The sequence below is a fragment of the Heptranchias perlo genome, chromosome 5 (assembly GCF_035084215.1).
Source record: "Heptranchias perlo isolate sHepPer1 chromosome 5, sHepPer1.hap1, whole genome shotgun sequence".
NCBI lineage: Eukaryota > Metazoa > Chordata > Chondrichthyes > Hexanchiformes > Hexanchidae > Heptranchias > Heptranchias perlo.
Window position 1 is genome coordinate 111,007,872 of NC_090329.1, and position 14,645 is coordinate 111,022,516.

Below are 14,645 nucleotides of genomic sequence, written 5' to 3' on the forward strand. Positions count from 1 at the left end.
CGAGACTGGCATCCGACTAACGTCTGGTGACACAACTTTAACATTTATTTCACACAAAATGAATTGATGATAACATTCCTTGCCATCTTCAGCACCTCAGTATGCTCATCGCAACATGACACACCTGTGATGATGCTTAGTATTGCCTTCTGTTCTCTTACAGGGCCTTCAGCGACCGCTGTGACAGCAGAGGGTGATTCCCCAGAGGACCTGCCGGCCTCTGAGGGTGCACCGTCACAACTTAGCGAGCCATCCACCAGCACAGGTATTCACACCTCGGTGGGTCCTAGTCCTCTGTTAGTTGGGTTGGCACCTGGTGAGTTACCACACACATGTGAGCACAAGCAGACACTGGTGACGGGCAGCTGCGGAGTGTCCGCGTCGGTGGGAGCACTCGTCTCCAGGCTCTGCTCAGCTGGACGCAGATGCGAAACCCTGGGGGCTAACCTTTAAAATGAGAATGATCGAGGGACAGCAGCACATTGGCGAGGTGCTGGAGCAGGTGTCGTGCGCACTCTCTATAATAGCTCAAAGGATGGAGGAGTCCAACTCCTGCATGAGTGGAATGGTGGCACAGGTACGGGAGGGAATCTCTGAGATACTGTCACAGGGATGTGAGCAACTCTCTGAGATAGTATCACAGATAAGTGCGGGAATGTCTGCAATGGAGAGAAGGCTAGCCTCTGTTGAGCTTCAAGCACGGCTCACAAATGAGTCTATTCAGGCCCTGACGACGGCTGTTCGGACTCAGGGTGAGCAACATTCTGCCGCCTTAAACAGGCAGACAGAAACTTTACAACTGGGCTTCCAAGGCATCATACATGTTCTCCAAACTGTTCTCCAGCAGGGTGGTAGGAGTGATGTGGGCCTGGTCCAGGAGAGGGATGGTGATGAAAGGGGACATGGAAGTGGGGACGCCACTTAAAGTGCTCCCATGTCTCACCCGTTGCCCCCTTCTCAACCAGTACCCGCAATGCTGCCTCCTCTCCAGGTGGCCGAGTCTGCCCCTGCACAGGTGCAGGTAGAGCAGTCTTTGGAGGGGCCCTCACGGGCTCCAAAGCCCAAAGGCATGGGCCCAAAGCATCTAAGCAGTCAGGGGATGAACATGAGCAACCAGCCACTACCTCTGCTGCAGCCACAGGGGATGCAACACGTAGAAGTAGTCGGAAGAGAAAGGCGAAGGTTTTGTGAGCACGAAGGGTATGGACAAGGTTGTTTGACAGACTGACATGTTTTTCATTTATATTTAGTTTTTGTTAAAGTGACATTAAATTTTATGATTGTCACCACAGCTGCCACGTCTTGCCCATTCTTGACTGGCTTTTTTGATAGGGCCCTTTCATGAGGTTCACCATGAACGGCGACACTTGATGCCACTCATTGGGTCACTTTACAGTGGGTGTATGTGTAATTGCAGGACTGTTTTGTGCAGGGAGGGGTGGGCGGCCTGGTGTGGGTGCTGTTCTTTCTAGGTGGTGTGACGACTGAACTCTTCACACTTTCTGATGTTAGGAGAACTGTTCACATATCAGTAACTCCCTGGCCTCACGAGCAGCCAGGTGAGCCGCTGCTCTGCGCATAGGTTCCTCCTCCTCGATGTGGGTGGCAGATGTGGATGGGCCCTCCTCAAGCAGCACCCCTCTCTGCTGTTGCCCTCTGTGCTCTTGTGCAGGTGCCTGTGGTGCAGCACTGCGTTGTGGAGCTCCAAGTGGCGGAGGTGCACACCGTGCCTGGCGAGGCTGGCGGTGTTGCTCGTCCTCGGATGTAGTGGTGAATGCAGCCATGGCGCTCCCCCCATCCTGATGGTGTGAATTTGAGGGGGGTCTGAAAAGTTGTTAAATATATGTGACCAGAAGGATTGTGAGTGGAAAGTAAGAATTTTCAGTGAAAACACAAAGATCTTGCAGCCAAAGGTTTGTGTGAAAGAACTGCGTGCCTGCAGCAAGAACTCACCTTTTCTCCCCATCTCTCAAACAAGCATTTGAATGTCCCACTGGCTGCTGGCTGAAACACGTCTGGTAGAACATGGAGTGTTTCCCACAGCATGGGAAAAACGCTGAGGATGTTTCAAAATTGGACCCCTGCCTTAATGTGGACAAAATTAAGTGCTTTAAGTATCTAAATAAGTGTCTTAACTATCATCGCGCCGGCTTTAATTGCCGGTGGGACTTCCGCATTCGGGAGGCGCATGCGCTCCCAGACTTGTCAATGGGGAACCCGGAAGTCTGCGGGTTGGAGCCGGGTTCCGAACCCGCTCGGGATTTCTGGAGCTCCCCCACCCCCAACGCACCCACTACTTCACTGGAAAATTGAGCCCTTTGTGTCCTCCTCACTGCTTTCTTTCCCACCTAGCTTTGTATCGTCAGCAAACTTGGATACATTACACTCGGTCCCTTCATCCAAGTCATTAATATAGATTGTAAATAGTTGAGGCCCAAGCACCAATCCTTGCGGTACCCCAGTAGTTGCAGCCCACCAACCTGAAAATGACCCGTTTATCATTACTCTCTGTTTTCTATCCATTAACCAATCCTCTATCCATGCTAATATGTTACCCCCAACCCCGTGAGCCCTTATCTTTTATGTGGCACCTTACTGAATGCCTTTTGAAAATCCAAATATACTACATCCACTGGTTCCCCTTTATCTACCCTGCTAGTTACATCCTCAAAAAACTCGAATAGATTTGTCAAACACGATTTCCCTTTCATAAAAATATGTTGACTCTGCCTAATCATATTATGATGTTCTAAGTGCCCTGTTATTACTTTCCCAACGACTGATGTCAGGCTAACTGGCCGGTAGTTTCCTGTTTTCTCTCTCCCTTCTTTCTTGATTAGCGGGGTTACATTTGCTGGGACCGTTCTAGAATCTATGGAATTTTGGAAGATCATAACCAATGATAACATGACCAGATAATCTGTTTTAGCAATGTTTTTTGAGGAATAAATATTGGCCAGGACACTTCAATAACTCCCCTGCTCTTCTTTGAATAGTGCCATGGGATCTTTTGCGTCCATCTGAGAGGGCAGACGGGGCCTCGGTTTAAGGCCTCATCTGAAAGGCAGCACCTCCGACAATGCAGTACTCCCTCAGTACTGCACTGAAGTGTGAACCTGGATTATGTGCTCAAGTCTCTGGTGTGAGACTTGAACCCACAATCTTCTAACTCAGTGGTGAGATTGCGACCGCTGAGCCAAGGCTGGCACCCTAAGATTTATCATGCACAAACAAAATGTTGTTTTTGAGAACTGATAATAGATCATTAAAATTGGTAGCCTATTTCACTGGTAATCTTATGTAGACTTGAGTCAAGAGCTTTTTTTTTGAGGATTTTAATTAAAACTCAGTTGTAAGGAATTTTCATTGTTCTGGTTTTGTATCTTTTCCTACTTGATGCTTAATGATAAGGGTCACATGGGGAGAGCAATGTTACACTTTTTGGGTTTATTTACTTCTTTTTCTTTAGTTGTGTTTGGCTCCTGTGCTTCAGACTACATTCATAAGTAAGCCTATGTTCCAGAGAAAGTACTTCACTGGTCCAGACATCTAGGCAAATTAATGGCATGCCCAGGGAGCAAACAGAGATCCTACTTCAGTTTTATCACATGTCCTCAATGTAATCTATCATGTCTTTGGAAAGAGGCAGAACAGCACTACATTTTTGATTTGGTTGTATTGGTTTTTCTTTTTTTTGCAGGAGTATTGTGATGCCATCCAACTGAATTCTGGAATTGACTACAGGAAAAGAGCCCTTCCTGGAGCAGGGAAGCTTTATTATCTGTAAGCTTAAAAAAAAAGTTAAGGTGGTCTATTGTGTGGAAAAGTGGTAGTACAGTGGACAATGATTATCCACCAGAATGCCAAAGACCCCCCCCCCCCGACCTCTTGGAGTGGACAATAAAAATTGGCAGATAATTAAGTGTCCTCAACTTCTGCTACTGTGAATACGGTAGAGCAATATCTCAGAACAGCAATGGAGACGATCACAATACAGCTAACAAAGGAAACTTGTCATTTTATTTGCCCCAAAATACGAGGTGAAATACAATTTAAAGAAGCATTATGGAGTTTCAAAATGTGGTGCAGGGCTTAGTCATATGAAAATCCTGGTGGATAATCAGGAAAGGGTTTAATTGGAGTGTGGATAATGGAGTTCCACTGTATTCTCATTTTTTCTGTCCAACACTGATTCCCGCTTGTATAATAAGCATAGCTGGAGTGACCAAATAATAATTTTGTGAATCTGTAATAATCTTATAAGCTTGACTGTTTGCAGAACTGTTTCTCTCTCAACAGATTCACTGTGTTTCTATAAGTAGACTTATCCTTTACCATTCATAAGCTATATTTTTTCTGTAATCTTCTCTTTAATTAATTGCATGACCTGAGCATTCAAAATGATCCTTTTACCATCAGCTTGAACGTCAAATGCAGAATTGGTGCCTCAAATGATGGCAGTCCTTATACTTAGTGTTTACAGGCATCATGAAGGCCTTGGTACAGCAAAAAAGGACGGAGCAAATTTTGATGTGTGCAGTATTTGCTGATGGTGATGCATCCAAAAGGAAACTATTAAAAGATTAATGGGACTAAAAGTAGGAAGGTCACCAGGCACAGATGATATGCATATGAAAGAGGATGGAATGAGCTAATGGAAGTACTAACCATAATCTTTCAAAAAATCATTGGACATGGTATAGTGGCAAAGGACTGGAGGGTGGCAAATGCTAAATCCCTGTTCAATGAAGAGTAAAATGATAAATGAGGGAATTTTAGGCCAGTTTGCCTCTGTTGTGGGTAAATTGCTAGAGCCCATTTGGGATGGGATGAAACTAGTGAACATTTATAAAGCCATGGGCTTATTGAGGATTTCTAAAAGGCAGGTCATGCTTGACTAATGTTTTTTTTTGTTTAAGGAAACAACAGTTTATAGGTAAAGAAAACTTGCATTTATATGGCGCCTTTCATATCCTCTGGCCGTCCCAAAGCCCGACAATGAATTACTTTTTAAAAAATTGCAGTCACTATGTTGTAGCAAGCATGGCAGCCAATATGCACACAGCAAGGTCCCCCAATGAGATGTATGACCAATTAATCTGCTTTAGTGATGTTGATTGAGACAAGAATGTTGCCAGGACACCAGGAACATTCCATGCTCCTCTTTTTAAAAAGTGTCGTAGGATCTTTTGCATTCGCCTGAACCGGCAAAGTGGTTTGACGTCTCATCGAAAGAGGGCAACTTCCGACAATGGAGCTCTCCTTCAGTGCTGCAATGAAGTGTTAGCCTAGATTACGTGCTCAGGTCCTGAAGTGGGTTTTGAACTCAAAGAAGAGAGTGCTAGCACTGAGTCAAGCTGATGCAGGTAAAAGGAATGAGGTGAGTGTATATATGGATTTTCAGAAGATGTTTGATCAGGTAGCGTATGAGGCGAAGAGACATGGCGCTGAAGAGAATATAGATGCACAGATAAGGAGACATTTGTGGGGTAGAAAGCAAAGAGTACAGGGAAATGGATGCTTTTTTTTTGATTGGTACGATGTAGGTACCAATGCACCCTGGGGATCTGTGCTGGAATCTCTCATTTTGTAAAATGATTTGGACATGGGCACAAGAAGAATGATGTTGAAGTTTTCTGATACCAAATTAAGGAGCACAGGAAACTGTGAGGACATAGGTGGGTTCGCGAAATGGACAGATAAATGGCAATACAGTTCAATGCAAAGGAATGTGAAGTAAGAAATTTGAGAAAGTTAACAGTGAAAGGAAATATAAAAACTTTAAATGGTAAGATTCTTAAAAGTAGAGGAACAGAGAGAAATCTATGGGTGCAAATACATAGAATTTTAAAGTTGGGAGTACAGGTAGAAAAGTCCATGAAAGAGACAAATGGAATTCTGTCTTTTATTGCAAAGGGACATCAAATATAAAAGAAAAGAAATTATATTGAATTTGTACAAGACATTGACTAAGCTACAATCGGAATATTGCCTTCATCCTATTCTAGGAATTTATATTAGCGTCATGGAAAGGGTACGCTGAAATTCACTAGAGAAATATCAGGAGTGAGCGGTTGTAGTTCTGAAGCTCAAAAATTTGTTTCCCCCCCCCGCATTGGAACACAGAAGTTAAAGGGGAAATCTAATGGAAGATTTTGAGAGGATAAATAGTGGAAGATTGTTTCCGCTGATTGGTGAACTAATAATAAGGGGACGTAGACTAAGCATTATCACTGGAAGAATGAAGGGGGAGGTAGGAAGAATTTTTTCAACAGATTTATTAGAAAATGGAATGGCTTACTCAAAGACAGACGCTACATTATCTATTAGAAGGGAATTGCATAAGCTTTTGAAAAGCTAAAATATAAATGAATATGGGGAAAGGACAAGAAAATGGAATTCGAGTAGGTAGCATCAGTTGAAGAGCTGACACCAACACCGGTCTAATGGCCCAAATGGCTTCCTCCTAAGTTGTAATTTGTATGTTTTAATGATATAGTGCATTCCCCAAGACAAATGGTGTGAAGCAAGGCCCCATGCCATTTTAAGATTTCTGCTAGCAGCTATGCTTGTCTGTGCTGCAACAGATTTGAACAAGAATATCTACATGCAGCAGATGGTAACTTTTTCAACTTCAGCAAACTAAGGGCCTAAACTAAGATAAGATAACTTGCCATTTCTGAACTTTTATTTGCTAATAATTGAACTATACTCACCCATTCTGAAGAAGATCTATAACATTTTATTAATTGGTTTGCTATGTTAGCCTTGTATTATGTGTTCATTATTAGCTTGAAAAAGACCCAAACCAATGTAGTAGCCTGTAACATTGACCTGGCACAATGAGCCCAATATTAAGATGGGGGCACAAAACTAAATGCCATGGATAGTTTTAAGTGTTTAAGCAGCATCCTTATTTGCAATATGCAGTTGTAGCAGGAACTGAAAAAGGCAAATGCGGAATACAGCCACCTGTATCATTGTATATAGGAACCACCTGAAGCTAGAGACAACCTTCGAGTGTACAATGCATTTGTGCTCATTATTCCTTTATAAAGCTGAGAACCCTGCATTCTTTACTACTGGTATGGGAAGTAGCTGGAGACACTCCACCAAAGGCGTAGGTGATCTTTTTTTAAAAAAAATTAAGGGTAAGATAGAGAGATGTGCACCAAACTGCTGCATCACACCAACATGGATAGCATCAAAATCATTGTTGTACAGGTGCAGTTGTAGTGGGCCAGACATGTTGTCTGTATGTTAGTGTGAACAATTTTACAACACCAAGTTATAGTCCAGCAATTTTATTTTAAATTCACAAGCTTTCGGAGGCTTCCTCCTTCGTCAGGTGAACGATGTGAAAATGAAATCCTCGAAATGAAATCGCATTTATAATTCACAGAACAATGCTTGGTGATTACAGACAGTTTTTTCAACTGCCCGTTGCCAAGGCAATCAGTGTGCAGACAGACAGGTGTTACCTGCCAGGTCTCAGAATATACAAATCACCAAAAAAAACAACAAACAAAAAAAAACAGAGATAGAGAGGTAGAAACATAGAAAAGACAGCAACTGACCTGTTATATTAAAAACAGATAACATTTGTTCGCTGGTGGGGTAACGTGTAGCGTGACATGAACCCAAGATCCCGGTTGAGGCCGTCCTCATGGGTGCGGAACTTGGCTATCAATTTCTGCTCGACGATTTTGCGTTGTCGTGTGTCTCGAAGGCCGCCTTGGAGTACGCTTACCCGAAGGTCGGTGGATGAATGTCCATGACTGCTGAAGTGTTCCCCGATTGATAAGTGGACAACAATAGATGCGTGATACATGTGCTGTCAGTGTGAATCGCACAGTGGGCTGTGGCACCATTCCTCGAAACACTGCTGTCTCTGACTCTTTCCTGCACTTGCACGTTCTGACCATGTTTCAGAGTAACTTTTTATGTAACCTATTTATTGACTTTTACGTAGTTTTTTGTTATGCCGTGAATGATTTTGGAATGACTGGTATGTATCATAGAAAGGTTACAGCACAGTAGGAGGCCCTTCGCTGGCTCTATGCAAGAGCAATCCAGCTAGTCCCACTCCCCCGCCCTATCCCCGTAGCCCTGCAATTTTTTTCCTTTCAAGTACTTATCCAGTTCCCTTTTGAAGGCTATGATTGAATCTGCCTCCACCACCCCCTCGGGCAGTGCATTCCAGATCCTAACCACTGGCTGTGTAAAAAAGTTTCTCCTCGTGTCACCTTTGGTTCTTTTGCCAATCACCTTAAATCTGTGTCCTCTGGTTCTTGACCCTTCTGCCAATGGGGAACAGTTTCTCTCTATCTACTCCGTCTACACCCTTCATGATTTTGAATACCTCTATTAAATCTCCTTGTAGCCATCCTTATTCCAAAGAGTACAACCTCAGCTTCTCCAGTCTATCCATGTAACTAAAGCCCCTCATCCTTGGAATCATTCTAGTAAATCTCTTCTGCACCCTCCCGAAGGCCTTCACATCTTTCCTAAAGTGCGGTGCCTAGAACTGGACACAATACTCCAGTTGTGGCCGAAGCAATGTTTTATAAAGGTTCATCTTGACTTCCATACTTTTGTACTCTATGCCTCTATTTATAAAGCCCTGGATCCCGTATGTTTCTTTAAACCGCTTTCTCAACCTGCCCTGTCACCTTCAATGATTTGTGCATATATACCCCCAGATCTCTCTGTTCCTGTACCCCTTTTAGAATTGTGCCCTCTAGTTTATATTGCCTCTCCTCGTTCTTCCTACCGATATGTATCACTTCGCATTTCTCGGTGTTAAATTTCATCTGCCACGTGTCCGCCCATGCCACCATCCTGTCTATGTCCTCTTGAAGTCTATCACTATCCTCCTCACTGTTTACTACCCTTCCAAGTTTTGTGTCGTCTGTAAAATGCATCCATGAAACGTGGATCCAATTTTAGTGGCTAAAACACCTAATATATTTATTTTGCAACTAAAAGTGAAATATGAAGTGGAGAGATTTGCTGAATACGGTGTGATTGAAACATAAAAATACATATATCGAGAAATGTTCATAATGGGTCAGTTACCCTTTAGCACTTTTTAGTTAGCACTTTTTCTGTAGGACTATAGTAGTCTTTGTGATTTTGAAAAATTTTTTTTGGTTACTGGTAAAAATGAATTCAACAGTTAAGTGGATACCAAAAGTAGGAAGAGCAGACAAAGCCTAATACATGGCCTTAGTTACCGATTTGAAAGTGAGCTTTCCATTTGCTAAAATAAGAGATCATCAGAACTGATGAAGTGAGGCAACCTCATCCTTTAATCCTTTAATTTCTTTTTCATAACTGATTTACAGAGTAACTTAATGAAGTTGCAATTCAAATATGTAATGGACAAGTGTTGCATAATAAAATATGAATGATATCTATTATTCAAATGTGAAGCTCAACACAATTCTCACAATCCAGTCGGCAGGAAAATAACATGTTGTATCTGTGAATATTCAAACATCGTTAACGATTTCCCATCAGTCACGCAGTTGTTGAAATGAGCCACTTTAAACATGGGATCAAAAGTCACGGTCTGCTTCTTTAATTACAAAGGAAATAAAGCAATTTAAAATTCATGACAGTTTACCAAAAGAAGTCTGTAATTTTGACATCTGTTTCAAAGAAAAGTGGTCCACAAGCTACTCCACTTAAATGCAAGCACCATGAAGGAAACAGTTTGCTGTATGTACAAATGTTACATACATAGATTTTACAGCACAGAAACAGACCATTCTGCCCAACTGGTCTGAGCCGTTGTTTATGCTCCAAACGAGTCTCCTCCCACCCTACTTCATCTGACCCCATCTGCATATCCTTCTATTCCTTTCTCCCTCATGTACTTATCTAGATTCCCCTTAAAGGCATCAATACTATTCATCTCAACTACTCCATGTGATAGCAAGTTCCACATTCTAACCACTCTGGGTAAAGAAGTTTCTCCTGAATTCTTTATTGGATTTGTTAGTGACTATCTAGTTTTGGACTCCCCCCCACAAGTGTCAGCATCTTTATCTCATTATTTTCATTAGGACTAAATTCTAAACACAAAGAAGCTATTCCTCTTAAAACAAAGTTTCCTTTTGTCAGTTTCAAAGCACACATAGCAATATAACCAGGATCACTTAAGTGAGATTCTTCCATCTATCTATTTAATAGAAGTTCCGGTAAATTTTTAAACTGTACTATGTTTATCTATTCAAAAATTTTCTCAAATCACGAGAAATATTCTGTACATCTCACTTTTTCTTCTCCCTCCGTGACTGTGAAAGAACTTGTATTAATATAACGTCTTTCATGAACTCAGAACATCCCAATGTGTTTCACTGTTACAATGTAGGGAAACTTCATTATATAACCTAAAAACTGACTGGCCTAAGAAGTCAGGAATTCCTGGAATCTGCTGGCAGTCTAAATTATGCTTCCCCCCCCCCCCCCGCCCCAAAGAAGGGCTTTGTCTCTATTCTGTGAAAACACTTCAAAATATTGTAAAAACTAATAAATAATAAAATTAGTTACAATAAAAGAAAACATTCCATTTAAATATTAAAAACAAATGTTTTTCCTGGTTATTCCTATTGAATAGATTATAGGGTGTTTGCTTTGTGTGTAAAATTGAAGAAAAATTATTTTACTAAACGGTCATTATAAACCACTATCCATTTAGTATAATTTTTCTTTAATTTTACACACAGAAGAAACATGTTTGTAAAAAGTTACTGTACAAAGATTTGATTTGGGTAAAGTTAGAGAATAGTGAGTACTTGGAAGAACCCTGTGATGTGAATAGAGCCTTGATATCACTCCAAAATATCTGTACTTTTTAAATTGGGTGGTTTTATTCATTTTTGGGTGAGTGTGTTTTTTGTTCTGTATTGATGATGGCAGTTGGCATATGTCATTCCACTCGAGTGAGCTCTGACCACAGGAAGCCTGCCACAAGGCATACTTGTCCACTGTGCAATGATTATGGTGCTTAGAATCATCCGGTACGGAAGGAGGTCATTCGGCCCCTCATGCCTGTGCTGGCTCTCTGAAAGAGCTACCAATTAGTCCCACTCCCCTGCTCTTTCCTCACAGCCCTGCAAATTTTTCCTTTTTAAGTAGAGATCCAATTCCCTTTTGAAAGTTACTATTGAATTTGATTCCACCACCCTTTCAGGCAATGCATTCCAGATCATAACAACTCACTGAGTAAAACAATTTCTCCTCATCTCCCTCTTGGCTTTTTTGCCAATTCTTTTAAATCTGTGTCCTCCGGTAACCGATTTTCGTGCCAGTGGAAATAGTTTCTCCCTATCTACTCTTATCAAAACCCCTCATTATTTCGAACTCTTCTTTTAAATCTCCCCTTAAACTCCTTTGTTCTAAGGAGAACCACCCCAGATTTACTTGTAAAGCCAAGGTTGATTATGGTGTGCAAATTTTTTTTAAAATTATTCGTTCATGGGATGTGGGCATCGCTGGCGAGGCTGGCATTTATTGCCCATCCCTAATTGCCCTTGAGAAGGTGGTGGTGAGCTGCCTTCTTGAACCGCTGCAGTCCGTGTGGTGAAGGTTCTCTGGCAGTGCTGTTAGGAAGGGAGTTCCAGGATTTTGACTCTGCGACGATGAAGGAACGGCAATATATTTCCAAGTCGGGATGGTGTGTGACTTGGAGGGGAACGTGCAGGTGGTGTTGTTCCCATGTACCTGCTGCTCTTGTCCTTCTAGGTGGTAGAGGTCGCGGGTTTGGGAGGTGCTGTCGAAGAAGCCTTGGTGAGTTGTTGCAGTGCATCCTGTGGATGGTACACACTGCAGCCACCGTGTGCTGGTGGTGAAGGGAGTGAATGTTTAGGGTGGTGGATGGGGTGCCAGTCAAGCGGGCTACTTTGTCCTGGATGGTGTCGAGCTTCTTGAGTGTTGGAGCTGCACTCATCCTTGGAAGTGGAGAGTATTCCATCACACTCCTGACTTGTGCCTTGTAGATGGTGGAAAGACTTTGGGGAGTCAGGAGGTGAGTCACTCGCTGCAGAATACCCAGCCTCTGGCCTGCTCGTGTGGCCACAGTATTGGTTGCTCCATTTCCCTACATTACAACAGTGACTACACTTCAAAAGTACTTCATTGAGGCTGTAAGGGGTTTGGGACGTCCTGAGGTCGTAAAAGGCGCTATATAAATGCAAGTCTTTTCCTTTCTTGGGGTTTGAGAGCTTCAGGGTTGAGGAATCTCTCTGTGGGGATGACTCTGCTATGTACATCCTGAATGGACTTGCATGGTTTCTTGGTGCAATATATGACAAATTAGTAGTAACGTAATGCCTATCGTGGGCCCGTAAATTGCCCTGAGTGGCGAACCAGCAGTGGTCACCGCTCATTAGATTTAAATTCACCCACTAAGATACCGCATTCTTTTTTGACGGCAACTTCCTTGAACTGGGACTTCAAATAATATCAGCTTTCTTTCCCGGACTGTGTGAGTGGTGAAAGAATCTCTAAGGCCTGTCAACCAATCAGCTTGAAGCAAGTCACACTATGAAAATCAGGCAGTGCAGTTCATTCACAAACTAAAAACCTGGATGTGCCCGATAAGGTATTGTAAAACGACAGAGGGAAAGCGAAAGAAAGGATATGATTAAAAGAGGGCTATAAGAGACAGAAGGAAAAAGGAAAAAAACATTTTTAATTTTTAAAGAATTTTTTTTAAGTGTCCAAAAACTATTAAAATCAGGAGTTATGAGACTCCATGGGCCCGATATTAGGAGGGAGGAGGGTTGGCAGCGGGGGGTTGACTAGGCACGTGGGTAACGCACCCAGTGAAATCGGGGTGCTCCGCACGCGATCGCAGCCTAATTGAAGTTACTTACGCGTGCTTCCGGGTTTCCCGTTCTAGACCTGCACAGCGGGCACACTGCGCACCCACATCACAGGCTGTTAGCAGGAGGAGCCCTATTTAAAGGGGCAGTCCTCCAATGCTCCTCCTGCAGCAAAGAACCAATTTTGGAGTATGGAGCGGGCCAGAGACAAGGCTGCTCCAAGGTTCTCTGACTCCTCACTCCAGGTGCTGCTCGATGGGGTGAGGAGGAGGAGGGAAATTTTTTTTCCATCGGATGGGAGGAAGTGGCCTCCCTCCGCCACCAAGAAGGCCTGGCTGGAGGTGGCCGAGGAGGTCAGCAGCAGCAGCAATGTGTGCAGAACCTGGGTCTAGTGCAGGAAGCGATTTAATGACCTAACCAGGTCAGCCAAAGTGAGTATACTTACGCATTCTCCTACACTCCGTCTTCCATATCGCCTCCACCACCACACAACTCCTTCTGCACTGCCACCACAACGCTCTCGCATCACTCCTCACATCCACTCAACCATCATCCTCATCTTGCCTGCGCTTACTCACCGCCCCAGTTTCCATTCGAACACTACTGCGCAACCCAATCCTCATACAATCTCATGGCTATGTCTCACACGCACCCTCCCATGCATCTCCCTCATGCTCACCCCCACCCACACCAATGCATGCAGCGGGTCACCATGCAACCATCGCTCAATCACGCCTCTGATTTGCCTTGATAGGAGAAGAGATGCCAGAATGCCCGGAAGAGGGCAAGGACCGGAGGGGGCCCGCCACACCAGGTGGTCCCAACGGACCCGGAGCAGCAGGCATTGGAACGAAGCTGGACCTGGAGTGCCTGTCTGTGGCGGACGCCGAGACTGGGACCGCACAAGCGGCTGGTGACAGAAATCTGACACTCAGCACTGATGATAGCGAATGATCTTAGCATCACTTGGCATCTGCAGCACCTCAACATCTATCCACACGCTTAATATTGCTTACTGTTCTCTTGCAAGGCCATCTGCGAGCGCCGTGACTGCGGAGAGCGATTCCTCAGCGGACCTGCTGGCCTCTGAGGGTCCATCGTCACATCTGAGCCAGCCATCCACCAGTACAGATACACACACCTCGGTGGGTCCCCCTCCTCAGTTAGTTGGGCTTGCACATGGTGAGTCACAACGCACATGTGAGCACGAGCAGACCCTGGTGGCAGGGGCAGCCGTGGAGAGTCCGCGTCGGTGGGAGCACTCTTCTCCGGGCTCTGCTCAGCTGGACCCAGATGCTGAACTCTGGGGGCCAGCCATGAAAAGGAGAGTCATCAAGGTACTGGAACAGTTGCCATGTGCACTCTCCACAATCGCGCAGAGGATGGAGGAGTCCAACTCCTGCATGAGTGGAATACTGTCAAAGGGACGTGAAGGCATCTCTGAGATAGTGTCATGGGTAGGTGCGGGAATGTCTGCGATGGAGGGAAGGCTAACCTCCATCGAGCTTCAAGCACGGCTCAACAGTGAGTCCGTTGAGGCCCTGACAACGGCCGTTCGGATTCAGGGTGAGCAACATTCTGCCACCTTAAACAGGCTGACAGATACTTTACAATTGGCCTTCCAAGGTTTCACACAAGTCCTCCAAACTGTCGTCCAGCAGGGTGGAAGGAGTGATGTGGGCCTGGGCCAGGAGAGGGATGACGGTGAAAGGGGACATGGAAGTGGGGACGCCACTCAAAGCGCTCCCACGTCTCACCTGTTGCCCCCCTCTCAACCAGTACCCGCAATACTGCCCCCTCTCCAGGTGGCTG

The 14,645-nt window shown here is 44.2% G+C and overlaps 1 protein-coding gene across 3 annotated transcripts in view; it reads left to right on the forward strand.

The window, feature by feature from the left end:
- afg1lb (AFG1 like ATPase b) overlaps nt 1-14,645 on the forward strand; it is a 156,641-nt gene that overhangs the window by 93,609 nt on the left and 48,387 nt on the right. For all 3 annotated transcript variants that reach the window (XM_067984995.1, XM_067984994.1, XM_067984993.1), the window contains exon 8: nt 3,701-3,783. In XM_067984995.1, coding sequence (XP_067841096.1) covers nt 3,701-3,783 — 83 coding nt within the window. The remainder of the gene's footprint in view (nt 1-3,700; nt 3,784-14,645) is intronic.